Genomic DNA, 23,030 nt, shown 5'->3' with positions numbered 1-23,030 from the left:
TCCTACCTTACAAGCCTGTAATCTCAACACTCAAGAAGCTGAGGCAGGAGGATCACCATCAGTTTGAGATAGGTCTGGACTACAGAGTAGAGCTCCTGCCTCAAAACAAATAAAACAAACCAAAAAGCAAGGAAAAATACGAAGGAAAAGGTCCTAACCTAGTTTCTGAGTCCCTCTGAGGAGAGATTTTCACACCTCATAGATTTAAAAATCGCCTGGGGAGCCTAACATGCATACCCCTCAGCTACAAGCCAGGGAATCCCTCCTCAGAGACCAGAGGAGCCCCAAATTTGCACTCTGCTTTGGAGAAGCTGTAGTCCACAGCTGCACAGTCCCTTCCAGTCAGGGTGTTCATGACACTAGAATGAACACTGGGGATGGAAGATGTAGCTCAGTTGGTAGAATGCTTGCATGAAGCTCTAGGTTTAATCAGCACTGCATAAACCAGATATGGTGACGCAGACTGTAATCTCAGCACCCAGGAGTTGGAGGCAGGAGGACTTGACATTCAAGGTCATTCCCGGCAACATGGCGAGTCCAAGGTCAATATGGGATATATGAAACCCTATCTCAACAACATAAGTTAGAGTGACACAGCACGAGTTCACAGCACCTCTTCTATCAAGACAAGGCACTGAGAGGTATGGTGGCAGCTGTCAAGCACCTAAAGGCGGCTGGGTGAAGACACCTTGGGGGAGACAAGTTCTGGTCCCAGAACAACAGCGCTGGAGTCCGGAACCACTGTGCACACTTCGCGCAAGGGGGACGTATTAGAGCGACGGACGCGTCGTGTCTGCGGACACTTTTCGGTATCGGACCCATTTCCGGTCTGACCCACCTACCCCGGCCCCCCAGTGACCCCGGCCAGGTGAGCGCGTGGCGGGGACCTGAGAGGGGCGCCTGGAGGGCTGGGCGGCGGCGGCTGCGGATTCGGGGGGTCGTGGGGGATGGAGGGGGGCGCCGCGGGCCAGGTCGGCCATCGCCGGGAAATTGTGCCGTTCGATGAACTCTGGCCGTCCTCCCGCTCTGCACCTCTGCTTCCGCAGCATCTGGTCCTCCCCTAGGTCTCAGAGATCTGCCCCAAACTAGTCCCCACTTGGGAGTCCCCTGCTGGGCTGTCCTAATGGCCCCGCCCCCTCGGTGTGCTTTCGGGCCCACCTGCCCCCCCTCCCCCGGAGACAGGTGCCTGGGAACCTGCACCCCACAGCGTGCGAGGAGCAAACCCTGGGGGAGGGCTCCGGTGGCTTCTGCAGAGCGGGAGGACGGCCGGCAAGAGTCACCGTGGGAACTGTGAATGCTCAGTGACTGTTGGGCTCCCTGCTGTCCTCCTGCTCAGGATACCCTTCAAGATGGCTTTTTTTTTCTTTTTAAAATATTTTATTTATTATTTTATGTCTGTGAGTGTATTGCCTACCTGTATGTAAGTGCATCTGTGTTGTACAATGCTCATGGAGGTCCAAAGAGGGCTTCCGATCTCTGGAGCTGGAGTTAGGGATGGTTGTTAGCCGCCATGTGGGTGCTGGGATTCAAACTCTCTGCAAGAGCTGTCAGTGCTCTCAATTGCTGGGCCATCTCTCCAGCCCCTCAGGTATCTTAAAAAACTTGAGGCAGTGTCTTATGTATCCCAGGCTGCCTTCAGACTTGCTGTGGAGCCAAGAATGACCTTGAACCTCTGATCCTCCTGCCTAGGACATGCCGGATTTAGGTGGTGCTGGGGCTCAAACCAGGACTTCCTTTGTGCTAGGTAGGCAGTCTAACAACTGAGTTACATCCCCAGCCCCAGATAGCTTTTATAAGCGGTAGTTTACTTTCTAAAACAGATAATAGATTTCGGCATGTCCCCCCACCTTTTTTTTTCTTGTTGGTTGGTTGATTGGCTTTGGTCTTTTTTGAGATAGGGTCTCCCTGTAGCCCCAGCTGACCTGGAACTTGTTTTGTAGACCAGGCTGGCCTTGAACTCCCAGAAATCCAACTGCCTCTGCCTCCTGAGTGCTGGGATTAAAGGTGTGTGCCACCATGCCCAACTACTAAAATGTATTTTGACAGTTCCTGAACCACAGATATCATGTGGGGTTCTCTGCAGTGTGCTGGTCTCCCTGGACCTGCAGAGGTCAGCAAACAGTGCTTAACCATCTGCCCTGAGTAGACAGACTTTGTTTTGCTCTGCAGAGCGGGCTGTGGTGGGATGAGCTGGGTCAGCACCTATAGGATGCATGAGTGCATGGACCAGACTCGTGCCTGAGGACCAGAACACTTTGGGAGGGGGTCAGAGGTGGGCTTATTTTCATACATGAGAGGGAAAATGAGGCAGTGCCTTAGGAGGGGCATGGTAGAACTTACCAGAATTGAAGGTGGCCCAGCAATGCCACCCTCCATGGGTACAGCTGTCCAAATGGGACTCAGCCTGCCCTTACCCTCTATAATCCTCCCTGATTTCTTATTTCAGCCCCCAGGGGGCTCTTGTTCCTCCTGGCATGGGTACCTTCTCACAAAATGTTGGCCCCTTGGGGACCAGGACTGTGTCTGTCCTACAAGGAATCTGTCTTGCCACCTCATGATGCTCCATGGCAGGGATGCTTAGGACTCTGCCCAACACGGCAGTGATGTCTCTCCTCCAGTGGTGTCCAGGCTGGCCCTGTGACAGCACCACCACCTCTGCCCACTCTGAATCTTGTGGCCACCCACAGTGTTGGTACTGCCTGGTTAGCTATGCTGACCCTAACCCCTACCACCTCTAAGGACGTGGAGGTGCCAAAAGGAGGATATTCTCTACAGATGGAGGTGGACCCCCTGTTCTGGGCGTGCGTGTGTGAGTGTGTGATCTCCTTAAGCTTCTGGGCCATTTGGTCCAGAATGAGCACCTTGCTGTACATCTTTTCACATCCCTAGGAACACACTGTTAACATACAACATGGAACATGGGTTTCTACTTGTGCTGCTATTGTGAGGGGGTCACATGGATAAGGCCTTTGGCCTCCCCAAGACTAAAGGCCTATGTCAGGGCTGCTTTCCTGTGGCCTGTGTGTGCTGTCCATGTGCCATGGTCTCAGGGTAGTTCCTTATCAGGGGCCAAGCATTCTGGGATTAGCACTGTCTGAGCTGAGCCCTTTATACAGCTGGGATCCAGGCTCTGTTCTTCCTTATTCTGGTGAGGTCCCACTCCTGGGTGAGGAGCAGGAGGCACTGCTATTCTAATATTCAGCCCTCTGGATACTCTGAAGGAGAGTTATGCCATTTTGGAGGCTGAAATTGTGGCATTGTGTTGGATGTTGGGGTCTTTCACACAGTGGGTCTCCAGTTGGAGTTCCTGCTTTCCGTTCCCATGTGCAGAGCAAAGAGTGGAGTGTTGGATGTCTTCTTCCCCTCATCCACTTTTCCCCAGAGCATTCTAGGTCATCTCACCCCTCACCAGCAGGAATCTGGCCACAGGTTATAGCCCAGAAGTACCACACAGCAGGTGTCCTCTGAGTTGCTCTGGTTTTAGACTCCCCCGCCCACCCACAAAGCAAATAGAGAAGAAATTATTGGAATGAGAATTAAGCCACCCTCCTTTACGCCAGAAGCCTGCATATGTCACTGTCAAGTTCTTGGCTTCTCTAGCCTAGCCCTGCTGTTTCCTTGCATTTTTCAACTTCTTTATAGAAGTAAAATTCCAGCTTGTGAGTAGACCAGAATCTGCGTGGAGCAGAGCTCGAAGCAGCCATGGGACCCTCACTGGCTCTTAGATCTAGAAGTTATGTGGCCTCCAGGGGCTAGTGTGTTTGAGAACTGACATGTGCAGTGCAGAGGCACTGTACACAGAACCTGCAAGCAGCCGGGAGCACAGGGGAGCACAGTGGGGTTTTCTGCTATCTGGACTTGTCTAGAGGAGAAAGCAGCCGTTCCCAGCAAGGAGGTGTGCACGCAGAGCCATGCCTATCATGAAGGAGCCTGTACACAGAACAAAATTTAGTTCTAGAAGTTATTGTTGTAGAACTTGCTTTGTTAGACAAATAAGTATTACAAATAATACTCCATTTCTTTTTTTTTTTTTTTGGTCTTTTTGAGACAGGGTCTCCCTGTAGCCCCAGCTGTCCTGGAACTCACTATGTAGACCAGGCTGGTCTTGAACTCACAGAGATCCACCTGCCTCTGCCTCCCGAGTCCTGGGATTAAAGGCGTGTGCCACCATGCCTGGCTAATACTCCATTTCTCAATGGAGTATTAATCCATTTTTAAGAGATCAAAGCTGTTTAGAACCTGCAGCAGAAGATGACGTATTACTGGCTTTCCCCTGGCAAGTTAGCGACAGAAAAGTTGACATGTGTCAGAGAGCATGCTAATGTGGAGAGACAGACCTCAAAGACGGAATGTTGCACATGCTGGAACCATAGGAGTATTGAGGGGAGATGAGGCAGGGTACTGCCTACTTGGTCATTCCTGCCCTTGTCCTTCTAGACCTTCTTGGACAATCAAGGCTCACTGGTTCCACCAGGGAATGCTAGTTGTTGTGTCTGTGTGAGAATGTTCAACACATGACTTGAGATGGTGCTCATCAACAGGTGTTTTATTGGCCCCAGGTACTGAGTGATGTCTGAGGTCCCAATGCTTGGGTCTCTCTTTGCAACAGGTAGCAATGCCTTGAGTGCACAGTGGCCTCAGCTTTGAGTCATCTCCTCCAGTTCAGTTGTGCCTGCCAAGGCAGGTGTGGCCTTTGGTTTGTAGTTGGTGACACTGCTCTGATAAGAACCACAAGTAATTGCTGGATGGGTATGGCAGAGACAGAAGCCAGCAGTGATCTGTTCTCACTACTGGAGGCCAGAGGGGCTGGAGTATGTGGGGGCTGTATTCTCACTTCCTGGAGGCCAAGGCATTGAGTGAAGGCTGTAAAAGTAGAGGAAGGGTTGTTGCTAACTAGCACTAGGAAACAGAGCCAGGATAGCAGCTTGGCCTCTGGGCCTATTAGGTACCCTGCACAGAACCGCTGTGGAAGTGTGCTGGCCCCTCTGTGTTGCTCTGGAATGGACTTGTGGGTCCCCAGAGGTGATGGCTGGTGAACATATTATTGGCTTTCCCCTGGCAAGTTAGTGACAGAAAAGTTGACGTAGAAATGGGGAGTGGCAGCTCTTCCCTTCCCCTGAGCACTCTTGCTCTGATTATCAGAGTTTTTATTTGGTAGTTGAATTTGGGAGGACAGGAAAGAGTTCCTGTTCAACTAGAGAAACAGACTCTGCAGCCATGATATTTGTGTTGTTTAAGCAATCAGTGCTTGGTTGCAGTTGTAAAAAACCAGTAGCCCTCAGCTGCTGGAGTCTCAGGCAAGGCCCGAGGTGCGCGGTCCTATGTTCTAATGCTTTTCCAGGCACAGAGTTCCAAAGTCTGTCATGAAGAATTTATCTTAAATAAATTTTATTTGCTTTTCCTTGGTTTTACTTAGCTGCTTTCCTTGTTTGGGTTTTTGCATGGTTTTGAAATCTTTAAAGAAACTAAATAAAAAGCTTGGATGCTGGATACTTACTTTCCAAAGATACTGAAGATACTGTGCTATCAGAGTGTTGGCCTCTCTGATTAGGGGATGCTATGTTGAGGTCGGAATTGCAACACAGCCTTCTGTGGGTATTTGGAGGGTGGTTTTGTGTGTGTGTGTATGTCTGTGTGTCTGTCTGTGTGTGTGTGTGTCTGTATGTCTGTATGTCTGTGTGTCTGTGTCTGAGTGTGTGTCTGTGTGTGTGAGTGTCTGTGTGTGTGGTGTGTGTCTGTCTGTGTCTGTGTCTGAGTGTGTGTCTGTGTGTGTGCATCTGTGTGTGTGTGCGTCTGTGTGTGTGTGCGTATGTGTGTGTGTGTCTGTGTGTCTGTCTGTGTCTGTGTCTGTGTGTGTGTCTGTGTGTCTGTCTGTGTCTGTGTGTGTGTGTGTCTGTGTGTGTGTGTGTCTGTCTGTGTCTGTGTCTGAGTGTGTGTCTGTGTGTGTGTCTGTGTGTGTGCATCTGTGTGTGTGTGTCTGTCTGTGTCTGTGTCTGTGTGTCTGTGTGTCTGTCTGTGTGTCTGTCTGTGTCTGTGTGTGTGTGTATCTGTGTGTGTGTGTGTCTGTGTGTCTGTGTGTGTGTGTTTTTTGTAGCCCTAGCTGGCCTGGAACTCTCTATGGAGACCAGGCTGGCCTGAAACTCACAGAGATCCGCCTGCCTCTGCCTCCCAAGTGCTAGGACTAAAGGCATGTGCCACCATGCCCAGCTTGGAGGGTGTTTTAAACCTTGCTTTGGATGGGCCAGGCAAATACTCATACACTGTACCCTCCTCCCCAGTGTGGCCTATGATTTGTTGGTGTGATGGCACTCCACATGACACTGCCAGTCCGGCACCTTATCTGGTCCTTGGCCTCTGGCCAGTTGACTCCCAGGAGACACAGAGGATGTGGCCTCCTGCATACAGGCCTTGAAGCCCTCACAGATGGGACTGTACCAGTGTTCATCCGAGCCCTGGCCTTTGGGGACAGGATCGCCCTCATTGACCGACATGGCCGTCACACCTACAGGGAGCTCTTCAACCGCAGCCTTCACCTGTCCCAGGAGATCTGCAAACTCCGGGGCTGTGAGAGTGGGGACCTCCAGGAAGAGAGAGTCTCCTTCCTGTGCTCCAATGATGTCTCCTATGTTGTGGCCCAGTGGGCCTCCTGGATGAGTGGTGGTGTCGCTGTCCCACTCTACTGGAAGCACCCCAAGGCCCAGCTGGAGTACTTCATCCAGGACTCCCGGAGCTCTGTGGTCATGGCTGGCCAGGAGTATGTGGAGCTACTGAGTCCAGTGGCCCAGAGGCTGGGGGTCCCACTTCTGCCTCTCACACCTGCTGTCTACCATGGAGCAGCAGAGCAGCCCACAGAGAAATCTGTTCCAGAGAGAGAATGGCGTGACCGGGGCGCCATGATCTTCTACACCAGCGGGACTACGGGGAGACCCAAGGGTGCACTGAGTACCCATCGGAACATTGCAGCTGTGGTGAGTGCCTGGAGTACTGAGTAGGGTCGTGAGATGCTTCCTTGGGACGGCCTGTTGTTCTACAGAGTCATTCACAGCTGTCACTGCCTTGCAAACTCTGAAGTGCTTGGTGACAAAGGGTAGTGGGATCATGTGACCTGAAAGCCTTGTGCATTATATGATGGTAGGGGTCCAGTGAGTGACCAGGAACATGGGCATGTGGAGGACAGACAGACAGCAGCTGCACAGTCAGGATAAGATTGGGATTTGAGAGCCCCTAGAAGCAGGAAACTGCTGCACTGACCCTGCCTTGTGCGTCAGCTTTGTGTTCAGTCGCTCCAGGGTCATCTTGGCAAAACCCGTCAATCACTCACTTTGTGTCTCACTTATACCCTTCTCACTTCCAGAAAGTATTTTTATGGGCAGTGAAATCCCTTGTACAGTAGGAGCAATAAATTTAAAATGAAAGCTGATGCCCAGCGGAAGGCAGGAAGTGAACCTCTTATCAGGTAGCACGGCTGTTAAGTCCACCAGGTACACAGGTATGATAGGTTGAGTTGCAGATTCACTCCTGGAGGAGACACTCACTGGGAGGCCATCTCCTTCCCCAGTGGAGATGCAAAGTCTGTGGCTACTACAGGAGTCTATATCCTCCATGATGGTCCAGGGAACACAAAGGGGCCTCGTCCTCACTGGGAGCTGAGGGTTTGCCTTGTGGCTCCTTATGCAGCTGAGTGGGCAACCATGGTGCAGGGACCACAAACAGCTCAGCACTCACAGGCAGCAGCGCTGGGCTGGGCCAGATTCACACCTGAACTCCGCTGCAGTCTGCACCCTCTGTGCTGTGGGCGCATTGCCAGAATCTCCCCTCTGCCTTCCATGGTGTTCCAGAGCCTGTTCCCATGCTCCCTGGGATCTTCAGAACCCCTGAGTGTGTGGCTGTGCTCTTTATCACCCAGTAAGTGGGAGCACCCGCAGTCCCTCGGTCGTATGTGGCTGTGCTCTCCATCGCCCAGTAAGTGGGAGCACCCGCAGTCCCTCGGTCGCTGTGTTCTTGTTCCTCCTTCAGGAGCCACTAGAGGAGAGGAGCCAGGAGCCCGCTTTCTCCTTCCTTCTCTTTCTCAGGACCCCTGGACTCCTTGTCCACCAGTGCCTGCGCCCTCTCACCTCTGATCTCAGGTCTTGCTGTTTCCCACAGGTAACTGGCCTCATCCGCACATGGGCATGGACGAAAAACGATGTGATTCTGCATGTCCTCCCACTGCACCACATGCACGGTGTGGTCAACAAGCTGCTCTGTCCACTCTGGGTAGGAGCCACCTGTGTGATGCTGCCTGAATTCAATGCTCAGCAGGTAAGCCAGGAGCGGGGATCTCTGCAGGCCCTCTGACTCCTGTCTCCCGTGACCCGTTACCTTAAATGTGGAGAGTTAAAGCAGCATGCATTTGTTCTCGTGCCCCCCTGGAGGACAGCTGAAATGAGTCTGATAGAGTCAAAATCAGCACGTGTGAGAGGGTTCCATCCGGAGGTCCCTCAGTCTCCTCCTTCCTACAGCTCTTACGGTGCCTGTGCTCCTGGACCTGCAGTTGTACCTCCCCTCACCTCAGCATTCCAGCGTCTTCCGTGCAGCCAGCTCTCACTGTTATCCCTCCCTCTGTCTCCTCTCCTAAAGCCCACGTTTTATTGAGGTCATCTCCCTATGTTTAGACCCACAACTTAATCCATCTGCAGCCTCAGGTAGGGGACTTGAGCAGCAGGCTCTCAGCTGCCACATCCACTCCAGTTCCTTTGCAGGAGCCCCAGCCAGAGGCTCCACTGAACTCACTGAATTCTCCCATCTTCAGCAGACAGGAAGCAGGGACATGGTATTGACTCGGAGAGAGGGTAGCCATGGGGCCAGCGTCACGGAGCTGTGTGGCATCACCTGTGTAGAGCATTGTCTCCAAGATGGCAGCTCAGGGATGCTGCATTGAAAAGAGCTGGGCTCACACTGAGCCCTGTTGGTGACTTCCACCTTAGCAGCCCTGGAAACCGGAAGCAGCAGGGCTTCCTGCGTTGTCCTTGCTGACTCTTCTGAGACCTTTGCTTGTCCATGTGAAATGTCAGATCCTGTCAAGTCTCACAGAGTTTGCTGGGAGTGTGAGGAAGATGATGTTGAAGCTCATTTTGACAGTCTCTGAACCCACACTCTCTGTGTGTTTAGCTCTGCCTTGCCTGTGTGACATAGACTGCTCCATGCCGCTGTGCATGCCTTCTGTTGTTCATTCGTGTCCTTCCTCTCCATCTGGAATTGTGCTCACATCTCGTGCTGCCCCCCCCCCCCCCCCCGCCGTTCCTCTTCTGTTGTCCTTTCTTCTGCCTGTGATCTGTTACTAAGTCTACCCAGTGTGTCCGTTTCAGGCCTTGTGTATTCTGACTTTCCAATGGCTCTTCATGTGATGCTGCAGTCCTTGTTCCCCATTTCCTGTTGTTATGTTATCTTCTGAGCTCCCCAGTCCAGTGCTGAGTGCCTTCGTGTCCTGCTCTGACAGCCCAGCGCCTGACTCACCTGAGCTCGGCCTCCATCGTCTCCTCTCACGCTCCTCTGTAGTTAGGAGGACCCCAGGCTCTGTTGTTCCCCCCAGAGCTATGCATTACCTCTGTTGGCAGCTGAGGTAGAGTTTGTTGCTGCAGCTCAGTGGCAGGTGAGCTGGCACAGGCTTGATCAGATTCATCTATTGCCTGGCAGGTGAGTTCTGCCATTTGTGTGGCCCCAGTGTGTGATGTGGCCCCAGGAACCCGGACCACTGCACTTGGAGCTCGTCTGTCTCGCATCCAGCCTTTGGGAGTCACGGGGTTACCAAATGAGTATCTGAATGTCTTTTTTGAAAGATGTTCATAGTGAAACAAAAACCTAAGTGATGGAAAACCTAAACGTCTTTAAACTGAGGCTTATTATAAGGTTATTATAGAATAAAATGCAAAGCTTATGAGCTTTTTGGATAGGACAGCAGACTTACCGTCTACCTGACCTGAGCACCGTGATAACTGCATGTGAGGTGCTGGGATGCTGTCCAGTGTCCCTGAGGCTGCCTACCCTTCCCTCTGTAGCTGCAGATGAGGCTGAGGTTGTTCCTCAGTCTGCCACAGTCGCTTCTAGATTGTTCCTCCTCACAAGCCAAACATAAATGTCCCCAGTACAGAGTGACCTCTGTGGGAATGTTTCAGACGCTTGGGAACCCTCTGTGCTGGAACCACTGATGGGCTCATTCACCTTGCCCAGGAAACAGCTTCTGTCAGGAGCAGAAACATGGAGCTGAAGCAGGAGCAGCATGTGGCTGGCAGTTGTGCTGTCTTCTAACCAAGTGCTGCATCCTTTCCTCCCTCTAGGTTTGGGAAAAGTTCTTAAGTTCTGAAGCTCCGAGGATTAACTTGTTTATGGCAGTGCCCACAATCTACAGCAAACTGCTAGATTACTACGACAGACATTATACCCAGCCTCATGTCCAGGACTTTGTGCGTGCGGTTTGTGAAGAAAAAATTAGGTGAGTGGAAAAAACCCACATCCATCCCATGAGGCTTAACCATCAGGAGGCGCAGCTCATTCCTAGTGAATCCTCTCAGCACTCTTTAAATGATGGCTCTGCACATCTGTTGACCTTTGTATACATCTGTGTCTTGTCCTGTACCTTAGTTCTCGTTCTCTCTCTCTCTCTCTCTCTCTCTCTCTCTCTCTCTCTCTCTCGTCTACACCACATATCCTCCCACTTTTGGTACTTCTGTCTCTCTACCTCCCTCTATCTTCTGAATGTCTGTCTGCCTCTGCCTGTGGTGAGGTAAGGATAGCTGGGCCTGCTGCCTTGCCCACTCTGTCTTGGCTCTCTGAGGCCTCCCTTCCCTCTGCACATTCTGCTGACTCTCCCAGCCTCCTCCCCCAGCACCTGGACAGGCACCTCTCACAGTGATGAGCTGAGGCCTTGTGGGCCCTTCATTCTCTTGTGAACATGTGGACATGGTTTCTTTCCTGACTTTGCCTTGAGATGTGATTCGATAAGTATAAGTGACCATAGCGTGGCTTGGTGGATCATCATACATGGGCCAGATCCACATTTCCAGCATATGTGGGTGGGCTGCTTCTCTTCTGCCAGAGGCACAGGGATGTGGCATATGGGAAGTGGGCCAAGGCTGCCTGACAGAACTGCAGGGACAACTTGGATTTAGAACTCCAAACGTGACATGTGGGTGCCCTTTGGTTGTGCCATCTAGGCTGATGGTGTCGGGCTCAGCTGCCCTGCCTGTGCCCCTGCTGGAGAAGTGGAAGGGTGCCACTGGCCACACACTACTGGAGCGCTACGGCATGACCGAGATTGGCATGGCTTTGTCCAACCCCCTGACAGCGGCTCGCCTGCCAGGTACCAGCAGCCCCACAGCTGTTTCTCCTCTGCTTTCCCAGCCCTTCAGGTGGCTCCTGGTCCACCTACATTTGGACGAGGGGGACGTGGAGGACACTGCCCCCTGCAGCAGACCACAAGCCTTCTCAGGGTGCCAGCCCCCTCGCCTGCCTGTCCCTTTTTTCCCAGGTAGTGGCAGGAGGACAGTAGGGTACTTTGTTGCCGCCCTGCTGGACTGCCTGGGGAAGACTAGGACCCCCACAAGCCCAAGTGAGTGGCAAGTGCCCCCTGATGGAGCCCATCCCCCAGGACACATTCCCCTTGCCTGTCAGTGCCACCTCCCACCTTAGACAGCAACCATAGTACTGGATGCCTGTCCTGGAGCTTTGCTTTTCAGCACTGTGCATTGAGGAGTCCAATCAATAGCTCATACCCTTCAGAGTGACCAAATTGTAGATGGACTGCTGCTGGGAGCCTGGGAGCCAGCATCCAATGGCTTTCTGGCTTGAGCTGGATAGTGGTATGAACACCATGTCCAAGTTTCTGTGTGAGAGTGGGCCTGTGTCCCACAGCACACACTTAGCCATGGACTCATTGGTTTGTTTGAAACCATTGCTGTGTTCCAGAGTGGGCACATAGCTCTACTTCCCCCAGTGACAGTAACAGAGTCGTGTTTGCCACCTCAGAAGTGCTGGTGTCCTCCTGGGGCTACGGCGGCCCCTTAGTTCACATCTGTCTGGTGACAAGGTGTTACTTGTGGTCTTATTTCCACCCTTGTGTGTCCTGAAGCTGTGAGATTCCAGTTTTGCCCTTCTCAAAGATGCCCTGCCAGCGCCCAGCCATTTGGCCTCTTGCCTTGTGCCTGTGGCCACCACCATATGCCTGAGCCACACCTGCCTCAGCTTTTTCTCCATGGCTGCAACCACCTCAGAAAATTAAATGAGAGATGGATCCCAGACTTGGATTGCCTCTCTCATGTCACCCTTATTGGTAACTGTAATGGCTGCGTCCAAGAAGCTGCTCTTCTGGGCTCCCAAGTCCCTAGAATGAGAAACTGATCAGGACTTGAACGCAATGGTTTTTCAGCCTGAGAATTCAGGCCCGGGTATAAACTACAGCTACAGCAAGACAGAAGCCCTGAGTAGGAACGAACAGGCAGCAGGAGGCTTGCTTCCTCTTTCCCTAGGACCTGGAGGGCAGGTTCTGTGATGGAGTAGAGTGTGTGGGAAAGCCATGCAGCTCATCACACAGTAGGGCTTTGTGTGTTTGTTTGCTCAGGTGGCCCCTGGTGCCAGCACTTCACCTTATCACACACCAGGGGACAGAGCTTGGGATGGCATTCGGTGTCCAAGGTCACTCAGCTTGGGAGCAGACTCACACCTTCTGACAAACTGTGCCATGCTGTAGAGAGCACAGTGGTCAGACAGCACAGATTTGGAGAAAAAGAAAAAGAGAGGGAGGGCATGGACAGCAGGTGCCAGAATGAAGACTGAGGCCAGGACAGGAAGGAGCAAGAAAATGCGGAACAGGGCAGGACGTGAAGCTGTGGGAGCCATGTATATGAGGCCACGGGGAGCTGTCCACACAAGGCCATGGTGACATTCTCATGCAGCCATCAGGATGGTGTGTATAAGGCCAGGGGTGCCATCCCTAATATATACAGGAATGGATCTACTCCACAGGTGTTAAAGTTCAGGGTGGAAGCTCAGGTGGAGGCTCACCCTTCCAACACTGGAGTCAGAATTCCCAGGTGACCTAAAGGAGACCGAAGTCCTTGACTGTCCCTGTACTCGTTGCCCTTCTGGTCCCTGTGGAACAGGATCCAGAGATGCTCAGGTCAGAGTTCATTGAACTGAAGTTCTTGAGCCCTCAGTGGCTGGCTGCAGCCTTCTAGACAGAGCACGGGATGCTGAGGCAGTTACTGCTCTCTAGAGTAGGATCAAATCCCATGGCTTTGGCCTGGAAGTGCAGCCTAGTGCAGCCGGCTCTCTAGCTTGAAAAAGCTAACAGTGGCCTCCGTGTAACCTTCAGAAGCATGTTGTGCAAGTCCTGTGGTAGAATCTTTAGAGCAGAGTTCCTGAATCCGTAAGGCAGAAGGAGGATCCTTATCACAGCCTTGGCCTGCTGCCTCCAGACCCTATGCAACCCTGGCCTCTGAGCCAGTGGTTTGTTTTATCCAGAAGACCTGGACTTGCCTCCTGGTTCTTCCTTCTTCTACGCAGTGGCCCACAGGAGTTCTCTGACTGCAGAGCCTTAAGGCTGCTTTATGGGTGGGTGGGGTCCAGAGTACCTACCAGGATCCATTGGAGGTCTAGAACCCGCCAGGCACAGAAGGAACAGCCCTGAGTATGCTAGTTGTCTGCGCCTCTGGTCTTCCTGGCTGTCAGGGAGTATGAATAATTCATGCCTGAGGTCTTGCTGAGCCTAATCACACTCTAATTGAGGCTGAGATCAGAGAGGCTAAGAACTCCTGCAGAGCTCAGCTCCAGCTTTGACAAGGGCTCTGGGACCTTGTCACAGGATTCACTTCTCAGGACCCAGGCAGGCAAAGATACTGTCCTCAGATCCTGAGTTGGAGGACAAAGGCCAGCTTATTATCTGTTCTGAAGAGGGGCCCGCTGCTTGGAAGAATGACTGCTACCTGCACTCTGGTCCAAGAAGGGCCATCCCTATGGGTGCTGGCTTCACATGTATCATGAAGCCTCTTCAGTGCTCACATAGCCAGGTGTGTGAGGGATGCCACACCTGCCTGCCCAAAGGTGGCCCTGGGCCAGGCTCAGTTCCACTCACAGAGGACTCCTCCTTGTGTCCCAGGACCTGAAAGCACCTCCCAGCCTGCCGGTACTCAGCTCAGGAAAAATGTGGAGCCCAAGGGGGTCATATAACCAGGAGGGTAGGAGCTCTGGAGGAATGAGAACTGAGCATGTGCTCCTGCTTCTTAGGAAGAGTGGAAGCCCTGGTCACACTAAGTTGGTGGAGGGCTCTGGTGGAGCATTTCCTACATGCTGAGGGCACACTGAATAGCTTTGTGGGTCTAGAGAAAACCTCGGGATGTCAGAGGATGACACGTCGGTCGATAGTATTCCTCAGGCCAGCCACCTTCCAGTGCTGCGGTAGTCTAGTTCCAGCAGCAGGCAGCTGCCCTGTAGTAAAGCACTCCTACCTGCTCTGCCATGTGCACTTGGCTCGTTTTCTTCCTTATACATTTGATATCTTTGGTTCTGTGACTTTTTGCTTGCACACACGCACGCATACGCACGCGCACACATGCACGCATACGCACATGCACACACGCACAATGGGAAGACACAAAGGAGCTAGATCCCATGACAGCCTCTGAATGAGGAACAGGCCGGCACTGTCAGTGGAAGTTGGTCTGCAACAGCCAGAGGTCTGGTAGGGAGTTAGCCCCTGTCCCATCTGCCAAACCTTAGCAGACATGGGGTCTGGGAGGAGCAGTGAGAGCTAGGTGTTCTGGAGGACAGAAACTACTTCAGTACTGAAAAGGGGCCTCATGGGGTGATGGAGAGTGACCCTGAGGTTTCCTGGAAGACTGTATGGAGGGATGAGTGCCCATCAGGGAGCGCACAAGCTCAGAGCCAGACTAGGTGAGATCCTGTCAGTATAACCAAGGTGGAAATAGCTCCACCCTGGCCATGTTGATGTCCTGGGTCTGCAGCTCTGGCCACTAGGAGACAAACCACCAAGAAGAAATGAGGCTACAGTTTGTGTGGGCCCATATATATATATACAGTGTCTAGAATAGAAAACTCAATTGGAGACAAAGTGGACCCCTCGGTACCAGTGAGGACGAGAGCCGTCCCTGTCAGTAGGTATTTTCCAGGTGATGAGGAGGCTTTGAAGCTGGAGAGGTAGGAGGCCATACATCTTGGATCCTCGCTGTGCAGAGCTGTGGCTATGAAATGGTTAATTAGGACACACATGGTTACCCTGATTTTCAGTCTCAGAGACCAAAAAGGCTGAGCAGGAAGGATACTGTTCCACAGTATCTCACTAGGGTGGTGACACGATTCCGACTGGAGGTGAAGGCACGACATCTACACACGTGGAGCCCCAAACTCCCAGGGGCAGCAGCTCTCTCCTGACCATCTGCAGTAGGGGCCACCAGGCAGATGGTGTGTTTGCACCATCCGTGTATGAGGCACATGTGGTTTGTTCTGTGTACTGGGTTGCTCCCATAAAGTCCCCGTGCTCCTGGGTAATGCCCTGCTAGCACAGGAGGTGGCAAAGCATTGCTTTGCTGCTGGCTTGGGCTGCTGCAGCAGGACCTTGGTCAAGGAGGCTATCTCACACCTCACTGCAAACCAAAGACGCAGACAGACCTTACCAGGAGCTTGAGCCCAGGATGTGGAATGGCTGTGGAGAGTCCACTGAGTTTCCATCTGGGAGACTTGTCCTATCACAGATTCCCATCAGCTGTGGTGATTAAAATAAAGGCCCTGAAACTATAAAGTGAATTCTCAGGAGAGGAATGTGTAGATGACAGCTTCACACCTGTATGTGGTGACCCTTCTGCCCTCCGTGTAAAAAGGTGCTAAGAACTTCAGGGCTCAGCTGCAGCTTTGACAAGAGCTCTGGGACCTTGCCACAGGATTCACTTCTCAGGACCCAGGCAGGAAAAGAGCACTATGTCCTCAGACCCTGAGTTGGAGGTTGTCTCCTGCTGCTCATCTGTTGTCACTAAGGCTTGTGACTTCTCTGGATCCCAAGCCAGCAGCAAAGCAATACATGGGTGGTGCAAGCACACTGCTGCCAGTGGCCCCTACCCACTTCTGTCTCAGTCCTTTCTGGAGCTCACCAGTGGCCTACTTTATTTAGACTATTGCTGCACACATCAGTTCCCTCATATGAGACATTCCATGGCTCATCTAGCCGAGGGGCCAGCTCTCCTTGGCCAGGCAGGGATAGTGAAGAATCCACATGGCAATTGTGAGGCACCTGAGATCACTTAGCCACATGGCCCACAGTGAATGTCTCTGACTGTACCAGCTGCTGCCACCCCAGCATCAGCAGGGCCTAGACTGGCTGCTCACTTACAGCGTTTTGCCGTTTCTTTTCTTGAAATCACAGAACACATTGCTACACACACACACACACTGACTTCCTGTGTTCTTGTACACATAAGCCAGTGCAGTTCTTCCCGGATTCTTCCAAATCCTACTTCCTTTCTGTGTTTCTGCAGGTTCTGTGGGGACCCCACTGCCGGGAGTAGAGGTGCGCATCGTCTCGGAAAGCCTGCAGAAGGACTCCCCCTACACTATCCACGCAGAGGGAAACGAGAGGGAGACAAAGGTAGTACCACGTTCAAGGTTGCCCCTTGGAGGTTTGCTCACCGCCATGCTAGGGACAACCATAGACCAGGGAGGTGCTGCTGGGTGTGATTGGGGATATGTGCAGTACATCCGGGCCTCATGCATGTGAGTCCCAGGACAGAATGAGGGCGCTCAGCCTGGGTGTGCCCTGCTCCTGATTGCTGATTCCAGCTCCTCCCAAAGCTTTGTTCCTGGGGGACTTTTCAGGGGGTCATATGGTTTTGCTAAGGAGAAGCTGAGGCTAGCACAGCAGCAGCCCTCACAGACTGGGCCTGTAGGAATGCTGAGCTGGCAGGTGCTGTCTGCAGTCCCACACGTTCAGGCAATGCCTCCGCTGCAGGCAGGTGGTTCTCAGCTGCTTATATGACTGCCTTGGACCAAGAGGTGGCTGTTGTCTTATTTCAGTGGAGGTTTAAGAGCTAAGAACTTGCTGACCATAGGGGACCTCAGTCATAGAGAAGTTTAGGATTCATGGAAGATGGAATTTTGACCAGAAAAGAAGTGGCCATACCTGAGACTGACTTTGGTGCTGGATGTCACATGCAACTGATGCTGTCACTCTGAGAGGGGTAATGGGCAGGGAGTCTTGTGTCCCACCTTGACCTGATTCCTTCACTGTACTGCTCAACTGCTAGCTGGTCTACCACCGTTCCCAGAATCCCACCTCTGCAAAGGTGGCTGTGCATGTCCTCGTGGGCCTGCCCCTGCCAACCTTTGCCTCTCCCAAGGAGAAAATGGTTGCTGGTGGTCTAGAGAGCAAGAGGGTGGGACACTGTGACTCTGAGCATAAATCTGTGGAAAGTCTCAGTGATGTCATGAAGTAGATGATCTCTTGTCCCAGGTAACCCTCTTGCCTCTTGTCTGCCATGGGGCCACCTCTGTGCCTCGCTGAGCTCTTGTTCTCTGGCCTCTACCTCTGGGACAGCCTGCCCTAAAGACTACTCTTGTCTTCTGCCCTTGACTGGACACTCTCATCTCCCCCACTCACAGGCTCCCCTCAAGCTGCCAAGACCCTATTGGTCATCTCCTTCTGAGCCCCTCACCTGGCCCTGCCTCTACCACCTACATGTGGAAGTATTGTCATCACCATCTTTCCTGGTCTTGGGTCTGCGCCCTGCCTGCCCGCCCCCCACCAGCTCAGGGACAACAGTGCATATGCAGTCTGCCTGCCTCCCCAGGCTTAGCCAGTCTCCAAGCCTCTGTGCAGTGAAGGGACTCCTGTCAGGGAAGAGAGAAGGGACATATGGAGGACTGATACCTTCACAGCAACTCTACCCAGTCAGGTGTCCTTAGCTGTTGGACTTGGCCTCAGGAACACCTGTTCTTCAGAAAATGGCAAAGCTGTTGCCTAGTATCGGTGGACTGGGGTGAGAACATTCGGTCAAGTTGAAATGGAAGTACACAGCTGCTTAGCACCTGCGCGGCAAGCTGCTGCTCACGTGATCATTGGCCCACGTTTCTTCAGCTGATTCTGTCTGTAGCGAGCTCTTTTCCAAGATACACTTAAAACAGCAAAGATTGTCAGCCAGCACAAGACACCTGGAAGTCAGAGGATGGTCTATACCCTGAGTTCCAGGGATAGGAGCAGGGTTGAGTTCAGACAGACCCTAAGTAGTGCCATGGACACATGCCAGCATAGTGTTAGCATGGGGCTGGGATCTACAACAGCTACTCTGGAACCTTCCTCAGATCAGGATTGGACCCCCACTTCCTAGAGAGGACCATCAGATCTGAGGATCTGAACTGCCCTGGGATCCCACCAGGTGGCAGGCAAAGTGGATGTTACTTGGACCAAGAAGATCTTGCTCCTCCCTCGCAGTCCCACACAAAGGGCTCAGTCTGACACTCAGTATTTTAGCCCAGTTGGACATGGCAGCCCTTCACCCATCTGCAATTCGAGCAGTCTTCTTGTACAGCCAGTCAGCTCAGACTCGGGACACTGAGGTCAGGGACCAACTTTAACCTGGTCTGCAGTCGTCTCTGGATGTGATGCCATGTGGAACTTGTCCTTTACTGCAGGGTCCAGTTTGGGTCAGGCTTGCTTTTAGTTGTCATAGGAAGATAGTTCTCAAACTCAGCCTCAAGATTTTGCAAGTAGTCACCAGACCCTTGTACCTGAAGCAGGAGGCAAGGTGTCGTACCTCTGGTGTTAATGAATGGAAAGTTACCTGCAGAAAAAAGTGTGCACATTCAGACAGGACACCCATGCTGAGATCCCACTTCTGGGCCTAGATTGTCTGTGTCCTTCCAGGGCTGCAGCCCATTTGCTATGGGGGCATCCTGTCCAGCTTCAGTGCTGGCAATTCTATGTCCCTCAGCATCTTGCTAATCCTGGTCTATCATCAGGCAAGCTGGCCTCCTAGCTAGTGATAGTGACTGGTGTGAGTATGTGTGTGTATCTGCCTATGTGTGTATGCAGTACACTTGTAAGCACTTCAAGCTGAGTTTGTAGACACTTATTTTCTCACACTTATAAGTTGTCTTATGAGTCTCCAAGAACACAGCTTTAAATGTTGGGTTTCCCCTGAAAAGCTCCACTTGTAGTTGGTGGTGGGGTGTCTGTCCACACAGCCCCCCCCCTGCTCATTTTCCCAGTGTGTATAGTCTCAGCCAGGCCCTGCCTTGGCAGAGTGCTAATGCCCAGCCCCTCTGGCCCTGTATGGCTCCTGACCCAGTCCTGAGCTCCCATCTCACCCAGCTAGCTGTGGCTGCTGTGGGAACAGGGTAAGCCCCTGTCACCCTATGCTGTTCTGATATGCTGGACCCAGAGCACAGTCCAAAGGTGGGGTGCTGTTTCCTTGGAGCAGGTGCCAACATTAGCGTTTTGACAAGAAGCTTACAACCTTGACAAAGTCTCAGAAGCTTACAGCTTTGGGCTGGGGTAGAGCTCAGTGGTAGCGCGCTTGCCTGACACGCACAAGGCCCTAGTTCTATGTCTAACTGTTCCACAGAAAACACTCACAAAAAACTAGAACTCACCAACGTGATCACCCCAAATCTTTTCACATTCCTGCCTGTATTAGGGAAGGTCACCTGATCTGATCATACAGAGAAAGTCAAAGACCCCTCCCTCTGCCCTAGTCTGTCTCAGGGACAGAAGGAAAACAAGTGTGTGTTTTCTGTGGTCATTGGTGCCCCGTTCCTTTGAAATGGCCGTCTTTGTTGGCCTGCTAAAGCCCCTGAGAGCTGCATCTATTCCTTCTGTAGGCCTTGGAGACTGACAGAAACACCAGGAATCCACCCATGAGCCCTTGCTGTAGACGTCCCTGCCTTTCTAAACTCAAGAATCCTTGGGGATGCAGGCCTCTCAATAACAGCTGACTCGGGTTCTCAGATCCTGTCTTGCCACCAGCCTGACAACCTTTTATGATCTCAAGAGCCCTCTGGGCAGGGTCAGTTTGTTCTGGATCAAGGAGGTGGGGTCAGAGGGGAACAGATCAGAGCTGTGGGTTGAGGCTTTGTTCTCTGGAAAACGCCCCTGTGCGTAATCCTATTTGAAGTGAAAGGAATGGACTCCTGGGTCCTTCAGAAGAGAACTAGTGTGAGAGCTGAGTAGGACGGTCACCACACTGCAGCCTGATCCTTGTATGTGAGACCATCTGTCTCTCCTCCTGCCCTGGAACCTTGTCACCCCTATGGCCCACTGAACTTGGCATCAAGTGTCTACCACCTTGTGACCAGGCTTCCTGAGTCTTGCAGCTTTGGCAGGGAGGTCAGGTGTTAGAAGAACTGGTGCCTGCCCCTTCCCTCCTGTGGACAGGGCTCCCTCTGACCACGCTCCACCTACACAGTTTCCTTGCACCTTCACATTGCCCTTCAGGTGGCGGCTCAGGGCTCCCCATCCTGCATCCTGACCCCTCCCCATGTTGAAGAGATGAGTTCTCCTCCTGCACTGTGTGCTTTGTTGGGGGTGATGCGTGTTTCCTGTGCCTTGGTTCCCAGCTGGCTCCTGATGCAAGCACTCTGAGCTCATCAGGCATTGTCTATTTTTTTTTTTTTTTCAAATTGCTTGTTTACATGAGAGCCAAACACCAACCAGTAACAATAGGGGTCTATCAACAGATAAATGGCTGCACAGCTGTGGTTAATGTCACCCTATACCCAGGGCCTTTACACAGCGTTGCTGCTGTGCTGAGGATGCAAGAGCCATAGGGTGGGCTGAGGCAAGTAGCCACGCTATAGCAAAGTTGCTTCTCTTTACATCCCTCCTAAAAAAGTTAATTACCTTGTCATTTCTCCTTACTCAAGCCGTCACCCTGGACAGCAGCCTGCTCCATGTGCCTTCCCTCCCTATGGCCAGCAGAACCCCCATCATCCCCCTGTGCTTCCTTTTCCCACCCTCTTACCACTCCATCTGTCACTGATGTGCTGCCAACTGCTGCATCCGCCCCACATAGGGGAAGGTCGAGGGTCAGACCACAATACCCTTACCTAATAGCTCTCACTTCAGACAAGAATGACTGTTACCAAGCTGTGTGCCTTCCTTGTGGGATGAAGAGACGCATAGCCTCTATACAGGGCCGGTGACAAGATGACATGACTCTAAACAGAACCTTCAAATGAAGAAGCAATCACTTGTACCCAGTTAGTTGTGAGCATCCTTTAGGTGGCTTGGCTACTCAGTGCCTCTTTCTTGTGTAAAGGATCTGCCTTCCCAGGTGCCCTTTAAAGGAATGCTCTTGTAATGTGGGGCATCTGGGGAGTACCCCACCCCCAGCATGACCCCATTGCCTCAGCCCTCTCCTCTGCCATCACAGGCCTGAGGCCTGCCTATTCCCTTGGAATGGTATTTCTCCCCCAAGAACTCAGAGTCTCCCTCTCCCCCAGGAAACCGAATTGTATAGTTTATTACTACCTGGGTCTGTTTGAAAATGCTTTACTGAGGTGTGGTTCGTATGTAGTACAGTTCACCCTCTGAGTGTACAGCCCAGTGATTCTTAGTGTTTTCAGAGTTGTGCATTGTCCCTAATGTCAGTAGAACATTTTTACCACCTAGAAACTGAACTTTTGGTCGTTACTCTCCTCCCCATCCCATTGTCCTCTCAACCATGGGTCCCAATCAACCACTTACTTACTGTTTTCTCTATATATTTGCCTATTATTAAATGATTTCATTGGATACAGGAAAATCATTTGATGACATTCAACCTCCCTCAGCAAATGATGTAGAAAGGTTCTCCAGTATAGAGGCCATGCATGACAAACTCCAGCTAGTATCATCCTAAACAGACAAGAGTTAAAAGCTCTTCCTTTAGGTTTAGAACAAGTCAAAGACGACCACATTCGCCATTGTTCAACATGATGCTAGGAGAGCTGGGCCAGGTACTCAGGTCAAAGAAGCAAACATCACAACTGGAAAGGAGAAAGTAAAATGACCCCTTACAGAGACCATGAACAAGCACACACACACACATACACACACACACACACACGCACACACACACATACATGCACACGCACGCAAACATACACACGCACGCACACACACACACACACACACACCCAAAGAATCTCCAAAAAGCTTCATTGGTGGTAGGAGTTTCTTGCCCACGTCCTCATGTCTATACTGGGATTTTTTTCTGGTTTGAACTTGCATGGGACTTGCATGTGCTGTCACTGTTGCTATGATTCCATAGGAGTAACCACCCAGCTATCTAGAAAACTGTTTCCTTGTGATCATTCACCACCTCTGGCTCTTACAATCTTTCTGCCCCCTCTTCCTCAATGATTCCTAAACCTTGGGAGGCAGAAGTTTGATTTAGGTGTCCTAATCAGGGATAAGCACTCTGCAGCCTCTTGTTCTCCACACATTGGCCAGTTGTGGGTCTCTAGGTTAATTACAATCTGTTGCATAAGGAAAACACTTCTCTGGTGAGAGTTGAGATATGCATTAATCTATAGGTATAACACTAAGTCATTAAGAGTCAGTTTGATGTGATAACTATTTAGTAGAAAACTAGTATAAGGAAATTGGCAACAGATGGTGCTGGGAGGGGCAGTCTCCTTCAAGCGTGGAACTCTTGGTAGGTTAACCAGGCTCCAGTGGATGGACCCATATGAAAAGACACTTGGAGACACAAATTGGACTCTCTAGGCCATATATAAAACCAGGAAGAACAGCTTTAAGACAAGTGACAGCAAATAGTATAAGATAGCACTCTCCTTAAGAGGTGGTTGGAGAACAGTGGGGAGAGGTGTAGATAGGGGAAGGGATCTAAATACCATCAAATTATATTACAGAAAATGGCAAAAATTCAATTAAAAAAGTTATTAAATAGAAACAGATGCATGCCTTTGCATTAGAACTATTATCTCTCATTTAACAACTTTATAACATTTAATATCGCATCAATATTTTAAGTTGTATTCTTTCTGATAGG

At 51.6% G+C, this 23,030-nt stretch overlaps 1 protein-coding gene across 2 annotated transcripts in view; it reads left to right on the top strand.

Moving 5' to 3' along the window:
• The first annotated feature begins 777 nt into the window (after positions 1 to 777).
• Acsf3 (acyl-CoA synthetase family member 3) overlaps positions 778 to 23,030 on the top strand; it is a 46,261-nt gene continuing 24,008 nt past the window's right edge. The window contains exons 1-6 of one of the 2 annotated variants that reach the window (XM_008840529.3): positions 779 to 868; positions 6,279 to 6,968; positions 8,146 to 8,301; positions 10,317 to 10,471; positions 11,193 to 11,338; positions 16,521 to 16,630. In XM_008840529.3, coding sequence (XP_008838751.1) covers positions 6,303 to 6,968; positions 8,146 to 8,301; positions 10,317 to 10,471; positions 11,193 to 11,338; positions 16,521 to 16,630 — 1,233 coding nt within the window. In that variant the 5' untranslated portion in view covers positions 779 to 868; positions 6,279 to 6,302. Of the gene's footprint in view, positions 869 to 6,278; positions 6,969 to 8,145; positions 8,302 to 10,316; positions 10,472 to 11,192; positions 11,339 to 16,520; positions 16,631 to 23,030 lie in introns of both variants that reach the window. The other variant, XM_029567121.1, reaches the window with a different exon arrangement.

Source organism: Nannospalax galili, unplaced genomic scaffold (assembly GCF_000622305.1).
Source record: "Nannospalax galili isolate Female #2095 unplaced genomic scaffold, S.galili_v1.0 scaffold459, whole genome shotgun sequence".
Taxonomy (NCBI): Eukaryota; Metazoa; Chordata; class Mammalia; order Rodentia; family Spalacidae; genus Nannospalax; species Nannospalax galili.
Note: the sequence above shows the minus strand (reverse complement) of the source record. Positions and strands in the feature narration are given on the sequence as shown.